The sequence below is a fragment of the Danio aesculapii genome, chromosome 16, assembly GCF_903798145.1.
Source record: "Danio aesculapii chromosome 16, fDanAes4.1, whole genome shotgun sequence".
Classification (NCBI taxonomy): Eukaryota; Metazoa; Chordata; class Actinopteri; order Cypriniformes; family Danionidae; genus Danio; species Danio aesculapii.
The window spans coordinates 38,263,245-38,283,252 of NC_079450.1; the positions used below are offsets into that span (position 1 = coordinate 38,263,245).

Here is a 20,008-nt window from a genome sequence, read left to right on the forward strand (position 1 = left end):
AAGATGAATAAACAGTTTTAGGATATGATATTAAATAGCAGTACCAAACTACTTTTTGTTAATACAGTAAAGTTAAAGGGATAGTTGACACTAAAATAACCCTTTGACTGCCGCTTTACCAAAGGTTGACCATATTTTGACTATTTTAAATAATGACTGTTAAAGTAATGGAAACTACTACACTTGATTTTGGTTTTATTGCAAAAATAATAAACAAGAAAACATGTTAAACGAGAATCTGACATATTTTATGGCATACTTCAAATAAATAAAGATGATTTAGTATTCAAAAATGATTTATTTTGATTATGGTTTTAAATAAACTGGTTTTACACTTCATATTTTCCGATTTGTCATAGTATATGTATTAATTCCAGTACTTTTACCATAAACCAACATATCAACCATTTGGTACCATTTGGAGGTTGATATTTTAGGAATTATGGGATGTGTTAAAAAAAATTGCATTGAGTGTGTTAACCAGCGACATTAGGAGTTAGTTAATTTTTTTCTTGGTGGGGCAGTTAAAGGTATACAAGTTTCTCACTGTGTACTCAGACACTGTTGAACACAAAAACAAGATTTTTTGAAGAATGTTGAAAACCAGCAGCCATCGACTTCCACAGTAGTAATAAAAAGTACAATGGAAGTCTATGGAAAATATTCAGTATATGTTCGTTTGTGTTCAAAAGAAGAAATAAACTCAAAAGTGGAGGATGAGTAAATGATGACCAAATTTTCATTTGTGTGTGTGTACTATCCCTTTAATAATTTGGTATGAACCTTAATAAAAGAATATGGTTATACAAAATAACATTAAGTGATAAAAAAAGTGAAATTTTGAGATTCCAAAAGAGACAATACACAATACCAGCATGAACATGAAATTGCTTCTGATTAAAAGATTGAATATGATACCTGCATGCAAATCATTTCCAACTCATTATGTAATATATTGCTGATTTTTGGTCATTTCTTAACATGACTTGCATCACCGCATTTGAAATTGAAGAGACTGCGAGCTGATATGTCAGTAAAGATTGATTTTCTGCTATTAGAGACTTTTTATTATCATAACAAGTAACAAAAAGTGAATTAGAAATGTAACACTGATATATAACCAGAAAACATCAAATTTGGCCACCGAAACCGATTTAGGACATTTTTTAATCACACTTCACATCCATATTGAACAGAAATTTCATCAGATTAAAACAAACAAACAAACAAACAAATAGGTCACACTTTATTTTGATGGTCCGTTTGTTGAATTTAAGTTACATTGCATACATGGCAACTAATTTTTATTATATTATAAGTAGACTGTTAGGTTAGGTTAGGTTAGGGTTAGTGTAAGTTGTACAAGCAAAGTTTCTTAGTCAGTTAAATGTCTGTTGAAGGAGCAGTATCAACAGATATTAGAGTCTACTAATACTCAAAAGGACCATCAAAATAAAGTGTTACCAAAAAATACAGTTTGACCAAGTTGTCATCCACTAGTTGAGAAATACTGCAGTAATCCCATCCAATAAAAATGTTATACAATTTTTACATCCCGAAATCTGTTAGTTTAAAATTTTGGGCTAAAATATTAAGCAGCTCCACTGTTTTTGACACTGATTTTGATAATAAGAAATGTTACAGCAAGCCAACATAATAAATAACATTTTAAAATATATAAATATATAAATATAAATATATATAAATATATATATATATATATATTTACTCTTAATTTGACATTTTTAGACCGATTAATGCAGTCTTAGTGAAAATAAGAAACTTTTTAAAAGCATTAAAATAATCTTTCCGACCCCAAACTCATTTATTTTTCCTCATTTCTCTTTCAGTGCTTTTTTTCCTCAGTCTTTCAGTCTTTCTTTGTCTCCTCTCATTGTTTTCTCGTTCATATTTCTGCTTTTTTGTAGTGTTGCCATAGGGGTTGGTTTCTACGGCAACAGTGAGGCGAACGATGGGATGTATCAGTTGACCTCATCCTTGCTCACTGCCAATTACACACTGGCTTCCATCGATCTTCTGGTGAGAAACACACACATGCACATGCACACGCACACACAAACACACACACAAGCTTATTCCATCAATCTTGTTATGAGGCATTGGGGGGAGCAAAAGAAGTGCTGCATGATTTTATTGCACTGTGATTGCAAATACGCTTATGTGCTTTGCGTGTTGGAGTGGGAGAGAGCGTTTGAATACATTCGTGTGTGAGATATAATCATCTCCTGGTATTGATTTGGCTGGTTGCTCACATGGTTGATCGATGAATGTGCGTCAGTTTGATTAATGACCTACTTTACTTCTACTGTACACTCTTGTAAGGCCTTCTCCATTCATTCCTGCTTCTTTCGTTCCATTGTCATGTATCTCACATCTTTTCAACCACTCTTGAGTAAGTAGTGGCCTATTCACACCAAAGAAGGATAATTGTAATGAGAAGTATTTAAGTGTCCACTCACTAGTAGAAGATTTCGCTCTGTTTATTATATGCCAATAGAGCGGGTTTGTTCTCGGATGCTTTAAAAGCATGTGCTTCGTAAAGCAGGATGGATTCTGATGGACTTGTTCTACAATTTTTTAGTACAATTCAATGTTCGTTCATCAGTCAGAAAAAATACAATTCTGAATGTGATTTAAAAAGAACCAGTGCTCTGTACTGTTATTGTAATAATTAGTTTGGGTCTTTTTTACTTTAATGATTATTTTTAAAACTATATTGACTCTTTGTAGTAATATTTACTAACACTGAACGATTGTAATACATTAAGGAATACATTCATTCATTTTCTTTTTGGCTTACTCTCTTTATTAATCAGGAGTCGCCACAGCGGAATGAACTGCCAACTTTTCTAGTATATGTTTTACTCAGCAGATGCTCCTCCAGCCACAACTTAACACTGGGAAACACCCATAACCTCTTATTCACACAGATACACTATGGCCAATTTAGCTTATTCAATTCACCTATACTCCATGTCTTTGGACTGTGGAGGAAACCAGAGCACCCGGAGGATGCCAACGCGAACACGTGAGGACATGCAAACTCCACGCCACCGTGACGCCGCATTAAGAAATAATAAGTTAACATTAACTAACAATAAAATAAAATTTATTTGTCATTCATTCATTCATTTTCCTTCGGCTTAGTCCCTAATTATCAGGGGTCGCCACAGCGGAACGAACCACCAACTATTCCGGCATATGTTTAACGCAGTGGATGCCCTTCCCAACACTGGGAAACACCCAGACACTCTCACACGCCAATTTTAGTTTATTAAATTCACCTAAAGCGCATATCTTTGGACTGTGGGGAAAACTGGAACACCTGGAGGAACCCCACATGAACATGAGAAGAACATGCAAACTCACAACCAGCTAACCACTGAGCCACCATGCCGCCTAAATGTATTTTTAAATTTTATTTAAATAAAAAAATAAATAAATACAAAGCATTTAATATTACTGAATTAATCTAAATTATTGAAGCCTATTTTCACCATGGACTAAAACAAACAAACAAAAAAACAAACAAACAAATAAATAAAGGTTATTTGACAATTCAGATTTTTTCACTGCACAAAACACATATTTGCAAGACAAAAATGTCAACATTTTATGAAAAAAATATCACAAGTTAAAGTAAAAATTCAGAATTCTGAGACGTAAACTAAGAATTTGGAGAATTAAGGACAGAAAAAATAATGAATTGATAATAATGAGATATAAACTCAGAATATAATCAGAATAGCTAGATGTAAACTCAGAATTGTGAACAAAAACAATGAATAAATATGAATTCAGAATCGCAAAATGAAGGTCAGAACTGCAAAAAATAAAACGAAATAAAATTTTGAGAATTACAGACAGAATTCAAAGCTGGAAAATCATACTTTTAAGAATTTTTTTATTGCGAAATATAAAATAACTGAGAAAATTAATGTTTTTAATTGTGAGGAAAAAAGTCAATATTTCGCAAGTTTGTCAGATTGTGAAACAACTGTGAAACAGACAGAAGAGATCAACTCAGAATTGCAAGATTAAAACTTGCAATTGCAAAAAATATATAAACTAGAGCTGCACGATATTGGAAAAATCTGATATTATGATATTTTATTTTTCTGCCATAAATATTGCGATATGAATACAGTTTCATAAGATAGATTGAATAGCTCTATTTGACTGTACAGAAATTGAATAACTGCAATGAATTATCAAAAAAGCTTTTCTTAAATTGTTTTGTCTTATTTCTAGTCAAAATATCTAAAAATTCTTACATCAAGTACAAATATTGTTTTGTTTTCAATTTTTTGATATATTAAGTCAAAATTAAGAGTTTTTCCTTAAAACAAGCTATAATATCTGCCAGTGGGGTGACTAAAATAATCTTGTTCTCACTTTGAAATGTAGAAATTTGAAAACAAGAAACAAGACAAAAATTCTAAGTAAAAAAAAAAAATTGCCTAAATCGTATATATTCAATAATATATATAATATATAATACAATATATTCAGTATGCATACATGCGCACATTGTATAATATATTGTGCAGTCCTAGTATAAAGTCTATATTGTAAAAAAATTAAGTCTGGGCTTGCGAGTTTATATGGGTTCAACCAGTCTAATATCACTCTTTAATTTAACGGTTGCAGTTTACCTCTTATTACATTGTACATTTAAATGAAGTGAAATCTTTCCCCATGATACTCTCCAGGTTTCAGACACCATTTCCGGCCTGCAGCGGTCAGTCTCAGGACCTTTGACTTCCATGGAGGATGTGTTTGGAGGACACAAACCAGCGCTGGTGCCCACGCGCTCCTGCAGGCGTCTGTCAGAGCGGGTCGTGTCTCTGCTCTCCAACCTGACTCTTGGAAGAGGCCTGATCCCCATCGCCGATGGCTTTTACAGAACAAACGGAAGCGAAAGTATAGTAGGAGCCCTCACTCCTGCTCCACCTTCTGTAGCGCCAACCCTCAGTCCATCAGCCAACAGCATTCCTGCGCCATTCTCTCCTGGATGGGCGGCAAACACCCTCATGGTGAATGAAGACTACAGGTAAGGAAGACTAGGCAAGATAATGAGATTTTGAAGTTTAAATGGCACCTATTACGCAAAATCACTTTTATAAGGGGTTTAAACACAGATGTGTGGCATCAGTGTGTGAACATAGCCATCCTATTATGGTAAAAAAATATTAATTCTGTTTTATATAATCACACTTCATAAAAACAGTCTGCAGAAACACTTTGACTGACATTCTCCCTTTGACATATCACTAGAGGGGGCAAGATCTTTCCCTCATTAGCATAGACTGCCCTGAGTGAGAAGCAGCCGTCCGCCATTAGAGTTTAGCACTGTAATGGCCAAAAATAAAGTCATTGACTAATAGACATTATAATTATAGAGTTTTAGAACCCGCAAATGAACACAGTTGTCTCCTTAGATAGTTTTTTGTCTTCAGAGACCCTTCTTTTGACATCAGAATCTGAGGCTACAAACATTTCTTCCAAAAAGAAAAATGCTTTTAAAAAATATGCCCATATTTCTGAAAGCACAATCTCAGTAAAATTTAAAGCGACAGTCACCAAAACGGCATAATTTGGATCAAAGATTAAAAGAGACAGTTTCAAAGAGTTATAAAAAATTTTGTTGGGTATTTTGAGCTGAAACTTCTATCAGAGATTTATTTTACAACTTGTAAAAAGGGGCATAGTAGGTCCTCTTTAAGGCTAATAAATTTTGATTACAAAAATTATAAGAACACAATATTCTTAAAAGGGCCATATTCATCGCTCTTGTTCCATTTGATTTTTTAGTTTAGCTTAGTTTCCTTAAATGTTGAACACTGAAAGCATGTCTACATGGTACCTTTTTTTTTTAAGAAAATCAAAGAAACTGCTTGTTTATATAAGTATTATTCTTTGTAATGGGATAAAATAGGGTAGAATGACAGACCATTGAAGTGTAGTTTATATGTTTGTTAGGTTAATGGTTTTTAAATAAGTGTACACTCACCAAAGCATTTATTGGTAAAAATTGATAAAAAAAAAACAGTGGAAACTATTTTGAAAAAAAGGTAAAAATGTATTATATCAATCTAGTGTATCTGTTCTAGTTAGATATTTTTGAAATGTAAGTTATTTCTGTGATGCCAAACCTAAACATTTAACAGTGACTGTGCCTTAGTTTTCAGTGTCCTTATAATATGCTGAATGATATTTAGAAACTGTATTATTTTATTTTACTTTTTAAATTCAGGATTCTTTGTTCAAAAGAGCATCATTTATTTAAATGTATTAAAAATGAGCTTTGGTGGCATTCCTAATTTCTGATTTCTTAAGCAATGACTGGTATAGAGAATAGATGACAACAACAAGCAAAAAACAAACATAAACACAATAAAATCAAATTAAATGAAATATCTTTAGATTCTAGGGAGGTAAATATTATATTTTCTCAATTCTTTAGGCATGTCATTGATGGGCAAAAGTTCTGAAGGCAAAAAAGTTTCATTGTCTATACTTTTGTGCATACCAGTCTTATAGGAAAACTTCACAATTGTACTTTATGTCTTTGATTGGCACATGTATAATCATTCCAGGCAAATTAAATAAAATAAAAAGATAAACGGTTACTGGGCAAGTGTATTTTCTCAATTTATTTGCCATTTTTAAGTCTGACAAAAATAACTCTGGGTTTAGGATCTGCGTCTATCATTTATTATGTTCTGAAAATGTGTGTGTGGTATAGGTGGCTATCATACGTGCTGCTGCTTTTGGTGGATCTGGTGGTGTGTTTCTTCATTCTCCTGGGTTTAGCCAAACAGGCCCGCTGGCTACTTATTCTGTGAGTAACACTCATTACTGACCTGCTTTGTGGAAGCAAGTGTTGATATCCATACATCATTGCTTGTATTGTTCATATTTTGCATTCGAATTCCCCAAGATACGAAATTCTCTCAGAAAAAAAGTCAATTTATTTTTGCTTACTAACACCCACTCAGGCACAGAGGGGCAGATGGTGTAAATGTGTGTGTGTGTGTATGTGTGTGTGTGCGTGCGTGCGTGCGTGTGTGTGTGTGTGTGTGTGTGTTTGTGTGTGTGTGTGTGTGTGTGTTTGCAGGATGACAGTGCTGGCCTGGCTGTCTCTGTTTATGAGCTGGGGTTCTCTGGGTCTGGAAACACCCACTGTGGTGGTGAGTATTCAGGCAACGTCTTCCCCGACACAAAAACAACAGCTCTCTGAGAGCGGACGTCCAGCACAGAAAAACCACCATCTGTGTGTGTGTGTGTGTGTGTGTGTGTGTGTGAGAGCTTTTGGAGACAAATCCAGCCAAAGCTCTGTGAATGTGACTTTTTACATTTTAAAAGGTCACAACAGCCAAGATGCAGTCACTTATTGTGTTCTTATGAAAGAGCGAGAGAGGAATAGAGTGTTAGATTGAAAAAGGTTTTCCACTCTGGGAACTCAGCAGTCATGGCACAATCCCAAAAAGGCTTGAAAATAGGGCAGAGATTAAAGATTCAGTGTGTGTGTGTGTGTGTGTGTGTGTGTGTGTGTGTGTGTGTGTGTGTGCCTTTGTATAAAATAATATGGGGGGGCTAGTGGGGGGATTGGATGCTGGGATGAAGATGAGCATAAGAGATCTTAAAAGCAATGAGAACACAAAGAAGTGATGTTGAGTGTTTCAGAGAGGAACGGAAAAGTCATTCTATTTCATGTAGAAAGATATGAAATATGTAAAATATAAAAATACAAAAGTAAATAAAAGTAAATTTTAAAGAATAACAACTATAAAATAAGTTTGAAGAAATTAACAAGACCACATTTAACCGATCAAAAAATGACTATGATTGTGCACAATATTTCTGTCCACATTTCTTTACTCAGTATCCATCCATCCATCCATCCATCCATCCATCCATCCATCCATCCATCCATATATATATATATATATATATATATATATATATATATATATATATATATATATATATATATATATATATATATATATATATATGTAGTGCATCCGGAAAGTACATATATCACTTCACTTTTTCCACATTTTTTATGTTACAGCCTTATTCTTATTTAAATTCATTTCAAATTCAAATTCACAAAACCCCATAATGACAATGTGAAAAAAGATTTTTTGAAATTGTTCAAATTTATTAAAAATAAAAAACCTGAAAAATCACATGTACATCAGTATTCACAGCCTTTGGCGTGAAGCTCTAAATTGAGCTCAGGTACATTCTGTTTCCACTGATTATTCTTGAGATGTTTCAGCATCTTAATTGGAGTTCACCTGTGGTAAATTCAGTTGATTTGACATAATTTGAAAAGGCATACACCTGTCTATATAAGGTCCCAGGGTTGACAGTGCATGCCAAAGCACAAATCAAGCATGAAGACAAAGGAATTGTCTGTAGACCTCCGAGACAGAATAGTCTCAAGGCACAAGGCTGGGGAAGGTTACAGAAAAGTTTCTGCTGCTCTGAAAGTTCCAATGAGCACAGTGGCCTCCATCATCTGTAAGTGGAAGATGTTTGGAACCACCAGGACTCTTCCTAGAGCTGGCTGGCCATCTAAGTTGAGTGATCGTGGGAGAAGGGCCTTAGTTAGGGAGGTGATCAATAACCCGATGGTCACTCTGTCTGAGCTCAAGCGTTTTTCTGTAGAGAGAGGAGAACCTTACAGAAGGACAACCATCTGTGCAGCAATTCACCAATCAGGTCTGTATGGTAGAGTGGCCAGACAGAAGCCACGCCCCACCAGAAATTTGCCAAAAGGCATCTGAAGAACTCTCAGACCATAAGAAACAAAATTCTCTGGTCTGATGAGACTAAAATTTATCTCTTTAGAGTGAATGCCAGGCGTTACGTTTGGAGAAAACCAGGCACCGCTCATCACCAATGTACAGAGACATCCTGAATGAAAACCTGCTTCAGAGTGCTCTTGACCTCAGACTGGGGCAACGCTTCATCTTCCAGCAGGACAATGACCCAAAGCTCACTTCTAAAATATCAATGGAGTGGCTTCACAACAACTTAAGTGGCCCAGCCAGAGCCCAGACATAAATCCTACTGAACATCTCTGGAGAGATCTGAAAATGGCTGTACACCGTTGTTTCCCATCCAACCTGATAGAGCTTGAGAGGTACTTGAGAGGAATGGACAAAAATTCTCAAAGACAGGTGTGGTAAGCTTGTGACATCATATTCAAAAAGACTTGAGGCTGTAATTGCTGCCAAAGAGGCATCAACAAAGTATTGAGCAAAGGCTGTAAATACTTTTGTACATGTGATTTTTCAGGTTCTTTATTTTTAATAAATTTGCAATAATTTCAAAAATTCTTTGAACATTGTCATTTTGGAGTATTGTGTGTAGACTTTTGATGAAATAAATGAATTTAATCAATTTTGGAATAAGGCTGTAACATAAAAAAATGTGGAAAAAGTGAAGCACTATGAATACTTTCCGGATGCACTATATATATATATATATATATATATATATATATATATATATATATATATATACTCTTCCTATTTCTCTTACATTTTTTCTATATATATATATATATATATATATATATATATATATATATATATATATATATATATATATATATATATAAAAAAATGTAAGAGAAATAGGAAGAGTCAACATTTTATTGGTAATTCTCTGCCATTGTTTGTTTAATTAGTAATTGGTCAACATTAAAGGGAGAGCAGGGACGAAAGAACCATTTCTCATTTAAATTTTTTTTAAATTAAATTAAAAGATAATGTTTTGACAGAAATAAAGTTTTGCTGTGGTTGGTAACTCATAAGTGTGGTCTATCAATATTGAGTGGTATTTTGAAAAAAATGTAGAACAACTTCACAATAATATCATAACTTTTTAAATCTTAATCTTGTTCACTTTAAATATATCTGACTTTGACCTTTTTAATGTTAATTACAAACAATATGCTGTACTTTATTTTTGCAAAAAAAGATTAAACTGCATATTTATTTTAAATGTCACTTCCATCTAATGTTTCAAAAGGAACCCAGCAATGCAGCAATATTCTGACGGCATGATAACCTTAGATAAAAATATCACGGTTCTATGGTATCACAGTATTGTGAATATTAATGCTCTAAAGTAAGTTATTTTTAAATTTCTGGGTAAAAACAACAACTGTTTCCCCCATTGAACACAATATATTTAATTCTAGGAAACATTTATATTATTTTGGAACAATAAACAGTCGGACTAAATAACTTAAATAAATGAAATAAATAAATTCTGTTGTCTTCATTAGTTTCAATAACACAGATTTCTTTACAACACATAACAAACACACATAAAAAACCTTACATATACCTTAGGAACAGTATGACAAGACCTTTTAGTGGTTTTAAACTTTTTAGTGGTCTTCACTTTGCCAAACCACGGTAAATCTTGAAACCTTGAAACTTTGCAAAAAATTTCTACAATTTTGAATATTTTTAAACATTATTGGCAAAATGCATTACTTTTATAAAACATATCAAAACGCTAAAAACTCAAATGTGGAAGTGAAAAATAAGATCTGTCTATTAGCAGTGGGACATAAAAAACAAAGTTACTTTTGTCCCCACAGGAACTCTTGCCATTTAAAGCTAATTTACTTTTAAACAGAAAAACTCAGACATTTAAAACTCAAGGATGTGTAATTGCACTAAACATCCTGTAGATTGATCATTACTGTGATGCATGAAAAGGGAAACACAACTAGTAATAAGGAAAGATGTACTGCTACAATAATTTACTTCTGGCCCGTTTCCACTGAGTGGCACGGTATGGTATGGTTCGGTTTGGTACGCTTTTATGGCCGTTTCCACTGTCAGAAGGCGTACCGAACTGAACCATACCGTACCACTTTTTCGGCAATCTTTCAAAAGGGTACCAAACACGAGAAAGGGTACCAAAAGGCGGAGCTAGACGCGCAGCTGAACGTTATTGGTTTACAGAGATACGTCATTCGCTTACGCAACAAGCCAGAATGAAAACAAAAAACCTGCCATGTTTGAAATACACAGCGAGAGATTATAGCGGAATTATTTATACATATAATAATGAGCCATGGTCGATCTGGGCTCAAACAAACCTTGTCGTCGTCTTGATGAACAGCCACAAAGCCATGGAGTAGAGCAGAATTTACCCTGTGCCTCGTAGCTTTTTAAAAGGCAGTCTGAAGTGCGAGCGGTTTCGCTTTCTTCCTTGCGCTCGTTGCGCCTCTATATCTGAAATAACAAACTTCTTGAGCTGATGATTATAACATGCGCTTGATTATTGACGTGCTTTTGAAACGCGATCCTGTCAGACACTGACAAACGCGAGAGTGAAGCACGAAAAAGCAAAGGAGAAGCCAGAAAAAAAGGAGCACATTATTTTTAAGCAAACATGAACAGAATGCCATGTATAACTATTATCTTCACCTTTTTATACTAATATAAACTGGGAATGATGGAATTACTGTCTAACTGAGGCTACATGTGTTGCTGAAGATTACAGAAACAGATGAGAGGTTTTCATTGACAGTGGGCCCAATTTTGTGTTGTTTTTGAACCTAAATATGGACGAAATGTCTGCTGTGTGTAGTTCTTCTGTAGTTGATAACATATCGGAGACTGTAAGGGGCTGTATGTGTTTATATACAGTATGTTCATTTATTTATTTAATATAATTACAGACAATACAGTAGGCTGTTTCGCACTGTCATTGATCTGCAGTTATAATCAACACATGTTCATAGAAAAGTTAGTAATAAACATTTCTACACAAGTATTTATATGTGTAAAGCATCTGTTTTGTGAGAAGAGCTTCTCATATGATATGTGAGCGACCCGTACAGCCCGTACGTTATGGTGGACATTTCCTTGAGCGAGAAACACATCGACTGAAACTTCCTGTCATACACCACGCCCACCAAAAGGGTACCCTTGGTAGTGGAAACGCAAGCCTGATAAAGGTGACCCGTACCTACCCGAACCGTACCAACCCATACCAGTCAGTGAAAAACGAGCCATTTTTGCTCTTAAAGGGCCATGAAACCCCCCTGTCTCAGCAGGGTGTTTTCACACCTTTAGTTTGAAAAAAGTCAGGAAAGTGGATGAGTCCAGCTTTGTTTAGGTGGGAGTGTCGAGTAGTGAAAGAGAGAAGGGTTTGCATTAAAAGGGGAGTTTCATTACGTGCACACACTGATTTTCACAGCGGCAACACAGACACAGACGCAGGGAAAATAGACAGTGACTATGTTTACATGGACGTCAGTAATCAAATTATTTGCCCTAATCTGAATAAGACAATAATATGTTTAAGGTGTTTACATGAGTTGCTTTTTGAATGTTCCTTTCATGATCCCGTTTTACATGTAATAGCACATAATTCGATTAACGTCATCGCTTCACCACACTATTCACATTTCCTCCGGAGTTTCATGTAATGTCGGGTGTTTCATTCTTAATTTGTCGACTTTAACTGCAGTTTGGCACATTCACATATATTCAGGAACATTTTATGCATGCCCCCGTGACAAACGAGATATTGGATGTGAGGAACTGCTGGAAGAGTGTTGTTTTTTTGATACCACACGCCGTATGGGAGAAAAAAAAAACGCTTGCATTTCTCAGTAGATGCAGAGTCCCCGTAGGTGCAAAGAACAGCGTCAAACAGCTGTGTATATAGTGAAAATCATACACAATGGTAATAGTTTGATTACCGTGTTTACATGTTTAAATTTGGAGAGCAGCATTTACAGCGGATCTTTTGATCCAAAATGTTATTAACATACTGTAAACTTAGTAACTAAATCATTTTGACTACACTATTAAAAAAATCCATACATTTCCAGTTTATTTCCAGCAGCTGGGGTAGTGGAAAAAAAATACGTAAAATAAAGGCTGTTAAATTACACAAATGTTCCATAAAATAACGGACATTAAATTACAGAAATTTACTTGAATTTAAATTTCTGGTAAATTTCTGTAAATCAACCTCTGCTGTTTTACAGTAAATTTCTGTAATTTAACAGCTGTTATTTTACGTTTTTAAACATAAAATAAACATTAAAACTACAGATTTTTTTTTACAGTGTAAGGTATGTCTTTAAAAACTGAAAGAGTACTGCTGACGATACGAACTAACTTTGCCATCTGAGTAAACATAAACAAAGAACACTGATCACACACTTACCAAATCCATAGAGACAGGACAATCAGCGCGGACTGGAAACATGTCTTTTTTTTAAAGAAAACGAATGGCAAAATTTCTTTTCAAACCGGAAGAACGAATTTGCTCGAAATAACGCAAAAACAACCAAGTTTCACTTTTTAGTGAAATATGATTGATCTAATAGTGTTTTTAGCAATGTGGGACACATATATGACTGTCAACATCCCAAAGTGTTTTGTGACGCTTTAAAAACTGAAATTCAGACCTAACTGCAAGAAACGGTCCAGAAATCAGCTGATATTTGGTAGGTCCATCAAGTGTTGCATGCTGAATGTGCTGTTATAGCCTAGAAAGCAAACGTTGTGAGGGCTTCGAGAAAATGGCTTTGTTATTTTTGTTCCACGTTACTTTCATTCCACGTTACTTTCAACCCACATTACTTTCATCCTCGCTCTCCCATTACAACTAACTGTAATGTAATTATGAGTATTTTAAATGAATTATGAAATTATATAATTACAAGTACAACATTTCGGAAACTGGAATCCAGATTCCAGGCAATCAGTTACTATCCAGCACTGATGGTAGTGTATGTGTGGAGGATAAATGTAAGGTCAATCTGTAAGAAGCTCTACCGAAATCTAATGGTGAAACTGAAGATTTGAAAGAAAGAAAGAAAGAAAGAAAGAAAGAAAGAAAGAAAGAAAGAAGAAAGAAAGAAAGAAAGAAAGAAAGAAAGAAAGAAAGAAAGAAAGAAAGAAAGAAAGAAAGAAAGAAAGAAAAGTGACAGGAAGAGATGGCAGTTGCTGGCCATCAAAACAAGGGTTTCATTGTACAGATTCAGCCAACAGGAACAATTGCCCAGTGCTCCCTTTTATAACACACACACACACACACACACACACACACACACACACACACACACACACACACACACACACACACACACACACACACTCGCTTCTTCTCTTTCGCTCTCTTTCTCTTGACCCTCTTTAGTCCACTTGTGAAGCTCTTGGTAATATTGAGTCCTTTTCACTTTGATTAATTACTCACATTTCACAAGGGAGAGCAAGTGTGTGATAAAGAGACAGACACTGCAGAGCAGACGAGCAGACAGATGAACAGTTTGAGGGATGAAAAAATGTTTTAAATAAGGTCAGTTTGTAAGTGTGTCAGTGAAAACTGTAGATCAATAGCAGTCAGAGCGGCGGGACGGAGAGACTGAGGGAAGTATGTCACTTGGTCACTGTGCCACACTGTTGACATCTCTCTTCTGTATTCACTTTAGTGCTCAATTCTCTTTCTTGCTGTCTTTCCCTCTCTTTTTTCCTCTCTCAGGCCCTGAGTGATTTTTGCTTTGACCCAAACACATTTGTGCTCAACTCCACTCACTTCAACTCTGGGACAAGCCCAGGTGCTGTAAAGCTCTTTCTTACACATTTGCTCTGTTTCAAAACCTATTGAGCTGCCTATCTAGGGAGCACATTTGAGTTAAATATGAAGGCTGTAAGAAAGAAGAAGAATGTCAAGCATCATAACAAGCTGCATCTTTTAATTTTTCATAGCCAAAAATTGCCAACAATTAGGTTTTAATGGCTGCACCCATTCTTATGTGAAAGAATAAGGTCAATACTGTGCTACAGTTAGTCTCTGAACTTAAAAGCTTTGTTCATTTTGTCCATAGAGAAATCGTCGCTTTGGAATTATTAGGTTCTATCTGTGTTCTAAATGATTTTGAGATATTGAGCTTCAAAGTTTTTGCATTCCGCATGACAAACAATATGCGTGTAACAGTTCTCTTTTACATTTACATGACAGAGGCCCTAAATGGACTCTAAATGTACTCAAAATGTTCCTAAATTTGCTAATATTGGTATAAAAAACAGGGCAAATGCAGATAGAACTTTTTAAAAAGTAATTTTCTGCTTCGAATTATAAGGTTCTGTCTGGCAGAGCATTAGTTTAAACAATCAGTCAGCCTATTAATTTAATAATACAAAAATTAGTGTTGTAATAATATGTTGATGTTTGAGAAAGTTACATTTTTTCTTTCTATAAGATTTATTTAATGTTGAATATGATTTTTTAAGCATACAAGGCTCTGCTAAATATTTTGTCCACTGCAGATGTTAATTTTATGTAATTAATATGGTAATATTTGTTGTTGTAATTAAGACCCTACAAATTTAATTGTTTGCCCTTCAAGGCTTAATATCAAATTTAAAGACTTCAAAAGAAAACAGACAATAAGCAAATTAGTTATTTAGTAAAGTTTAATAAACACTGAAAAATGTTTCACAAAATTGTCAGATAGAACTTTTTAAAAGATTTATTTAAAACACACAGAAAAGTACTAGATGTTGCTATGTAAGCATTCCACCAATCAGAGACTCGCATTTTAGCAAAATCGGGCAAAATATATTTTGTAATAAACTTATATATTGTCTACTTATATATTGTATACTTGTATATTATTAACAGATCAACCAACAACTTGTGTATTTTGTCCTTTTTAAAATTAAATTTGTGTTTTTCGCAATGTTTAATGGGATCATGGTTCTTTCCCTCATTAAAGCCTTCACTTAAAAATGAAAATTCTGCCATTATTTTGTAGTACACAAAAGAAGATATTTTGAAAAATGTTGGAAACCTGTAACCAAATGACAAGTTTTTGTTTTTTTGCACTGTGGATTTTAATGGTTACAGGTTGTCAACATTCTTCAAAATATCTTCTTTTGCGTTCAACAAAAAAATGTTCAAACAAGGTATTTTTTAATTGTTGGGTGAACTATCCCTAAGTGTCTTGTACTTTTGACTTTTTGTGTGATTATCATACACTTCTTTGTTTCAAGGTTTATGAATCTCTTCATTACTTATTGGTTTGACTTAAAATGTTTTAACATTGACTTAATAGGGAAAAAAAATCCTATTGGAAAAAATATTTCTTGAACCAGAGCTACTAGGGGCTCTATCATACACCCGGTGCAATAAGACATAAGACGTATTTGGCACGATTTGTTGCTATTTTCAGACCAGTGCAACAGTAATTTTCACGTTTTGCGCCACGTTGTTTAAATAGCAAATACAAAAATGATTAATTTCTACATAAATATAAAAACCACTGCCTCCATGCCTTGTCATGAAAAAGCAACTCCAAGCCATGTTTGGGGGCTTTTTTCAGTTTATTTGTGACAATTTGCATTTGTATAATGTTATTATTAGTAGTAGTATTATGTATTATATGCATATTTATATTTGTTTTAATAAAAACAAATTTAGATTTGTCTACTTGTCAGGTTTTGGAGACGTCTGCATCACTTAATGGGGCATAAGAATAGGACAAGTGTTTGGATTTTTGACCACACTTCGTTATTATTAATCATTTATTCGTTTGCTGGAAATTAGAAAGAATTTTGAAACAAATCTTTGCGCTTAACAAGCAAAATTAAATATACAACACCATTTTCTTATTCACGAAAGTAAAGTAAAGAGTAAAAGTAAAGTAAAGTGAACACTAAAGTGATGCAACTGACTCTTAAAGTGAATGGGAGATGAGACTCTGATTGGTTTAATGCATGTTATGCTCAAAACACACCCAGAACTCATTAAGAGAATAAGCACAACCCTGTTAGACCATGCGCCGTGGCACAAACCACAAATTCCATCCTTGAAATTGCTAAGGTGGATTCGGACACACCCTTAATGCTTTGGACTTTGCGCCTAGATTGTTAAAATAGAGCCCTTGCAGTTAGCAAAATCTGGCAAAATATATTTTGCAATAAACTTGAAGTGTATTATTATCAGATCAACCAACCTTTTTAATTTAAATGTATTGTGTTTTTCGCAATGTTTCATAGAATCATAGTTCATTTGGTCATTTAAAAATTACAATTCTGCCATCATGTTGTTGTAAACAAAAGAACTTATTTTGAAGAATGTTGGAAACCTGTAACCATATTACAAGGATTTATTTTTGTACTGTGAATGTCATTGGTTACAGGTGTCCAACATTTTTCAAAGTATCTTCTTTTGTATTCAACAGAAAAAAGTGAACCATCCCTTTAAGTGCACAGTCTTGTACTTTTGACTTTTTGTTTGATTATCATATACTCCTTTGTTTTAATGTTTATGATTCTATTCATTGCTTATTGGTTTGACTTAAAATGTTTTAACATTGATTAAATAATTAAAAAAATACCTACTGTATAGGAAAAATACCTACTGAAACCAGAGCTAAAAGGTTATATAATGATGTTTTTTTACTGTTTGGTTGACACAGAAAAGCAAGATGCATGGCAGTGGTATGCAAAAAGAAGCAGAAAAATGGATTATGGATTCAAATTTGAACTTCTTTTACTGCACTGGGTTTTAAAACATTGCGTCATGCACAAGATGCTTCAAAAGATGCAAGAAGCAAACACAGTGGTCAAACACGTCTATCTAGTGCATATCTACATATCAAAACAATTATAAAACAGTGCAGTGGAATGAAAAAAACAGCCCCTATGTAGGCAGTAGCAGCTCACTAAGTATTGAAACAGAACTGACTGCCCTTCTGCCTTCAGCTGTGACGCATTCATAATCTTCTGCACCTCTTTGTATCTTTTTTATTTTTCTCACTCTCTCTTCTCTCCAAATAGAAGTCCTGGATTATTACCTAACCTGCAGCAGGAAGATGAGCAGTCCTTTCCAACAGGTGCGCAATCTTGTTACATGATGCTGCAGACGATGATGTCATAGAGATTAGTGAAGGAGTAAAAAATAGAACATTAATATGCTATCACAAGGCAGAATTCCCCAAATATAAGGAATTATGGCCATGTCACAAAGCACAGATTAAGATTAAAAAGCAATGACATTTATGTCACAGTGCAGATGAACAGAAAAAAAGAGGATTATGACATTATAATCAAGACATAGACTGACAATTTTTGGAGGAGCCGATGAATTAATGAGGGAATTAATAAGGTCATAAAATGATAAAAACAGTGAAATAATATTTGGTAAAAACAGGCTGGATTAACACTGACCAAGTACACACACACACACACACACACACACACACACACACACACACACACACACACACACAAGAACTGCTGGTCTATAAAGGCAAACAATATATATTGAATATGGCAGCACAGTCTCGTTGGAAATACATGCTTCAGCCTATATTTTTGTGAAACAACAAAAACACTCTTCAACATATGCTTGACTGCATTTTTTTACCAAAAATGTTAATTTTTTTCTTTTTCAGACTATATGATATTTACAGAGACATGTTATTGATGACCTTTGTGCAGTTCTTTATTGTGTCTATTATTAGTACAGGGTTTCTGCAGGTTTCTTCAAATCAAATTTAAGACTTTTTAAGACCCTTTTAAACCATTATGAATTAGATTTTAGAATTAGACACTAAAGATTTTTTCTCGAATGGCCCGGTTACTTCTGCAAATAGTTTTTGTATTAATGAAAGATTATGTAAAGGGGTATGTTGCTTTAGTTTTCTTTCCCTATTCAGATAATTTAATTTGGAGAATTTGCTGTAAAAATGTCTAACAGTTGTTGTGAATTGTAACATTATGCAATAACAACTTAAAATACATTAAAAAAAGGTTTTCTGATGGACTATTGGTGATTGGGTGTCAGCCGATTGGGTAGCTTTAAGACAATTAAGACAATTAGGAGTTTTTTTTAAATGATTTAAGACCTACAACATTGTATTTAAGTGAATTGAAGACTTTTAAGGCCTAAAGCTTTGTTTTTTAAATTTAAGACATTTTAAGACTTTTGAAGACCCCTGTAGTAATCGAATACAAAATCAAACTATCTTTCTCCATATGGACAACTTTTCTGGTGTGGTCAGTTTGTTTGGTAGCTCACTTTGTATTTTACACGTTTGAAACATACAAAAAACAAACCCCAAGTAAAGTATTTCAGATTTGTAAAAATGTAGACAGTGCCCTTTAATGTATTTGTCATTGTAAATGTGCAACGAAATGTACCTGGAACAATAAAAATGTAGGCTGAGGCACATCTTTCCAATGAGTCCGACTGGAGTATTTACAGACATGGAGAAAATGGTTGGTACCCTTCCATTGAAGAAAAAAAAAACCCCACTGTGTTATAATTAACCAAAAAATATATAGGAATTCTTAGTCAACAGACATTTTTCATTAGGTATATTTTAATAGGCAATGTCAAAATGTGTGCGGTTTGAAGGGTAATGGAATCAAAGCTACTGTTCAGAAAAGAAGAGGTCAAATGGCTTTAGTGTGAAGAACAATCTACAAAAATATCAATTTTCTTCTTTAAACAACTTTTTGTTAAATGTAAAGGTTCTTTTGATTAAAAAGTTTCCTCACGGAATGGCAAAAATATATATTTTCCCTTTATGTAAGCAACATGCTAATTAATACTGGAAACATGCTAACAACATATGCTAATCCATACTGAAAACATGCTAACAACATGCTAATCTGCACACAACTAATTATTTTGAGTCAACGATACTGAAGTTTACTTTATTAAGAAGTTGTAAATACAAACTCTTTTAAGTTATGCTCACTTAAAATCAATACACTACTTAGAAATTTTAAGGTAATCTGTTTCCTTAGTTTTTCTAAGTAAGGTTAACTTATTACATTTTATAGTGCAGAAAACATGCTAACATCATGCTAATCCATACTAGAAACATGCTGACAACATACTATTCCATGCAGGAAGCATGCTGGCAACATGCTAAATCATACTGGAAACATGTTTACATACTAGAAAA

General features: G+C 34.0%; 1 protein-coding gene across 3 annotated transcripts in view; it reads left to right on the top strand.

Annotated features, from left to right (window-relative positions):
• Positions 1–20,008, top strand: part of ttyh1 (tweety family member 1) — a 70,575-nt gene that overhangs the window by 32,903 nt on the left and 17,664 nt on the right. For all 3 annotated transcript variants that reach the window (XM_056475887.1, XM_056475888.1, XM_056475889.1), the window contains exons 4-9: positions 1,929–2,040; positions 4,734–5,074; positions 6,770–6,865; positions 7,142–7,214; positions 14,569–14,644; positions 17,871–17,926. In XM_056475887.1, the coding sequence (XP_056331862.1) occupies positions 1,929–2,040; positions 4,734–5,074; positions 6,770–6,865; positions 7,142–7,214; positions 14,569–14,644; positions 17,871–17,926 (754 nt within the window). The remainder of the gene's footprint in view (positions 1–1,928; positions 2,041–4,733; positions 5,075–6,769; positions 6,866–7,141; positions 7,215–14,568; positions 14,645–17,870; positions 17,927–20,008) is intronic.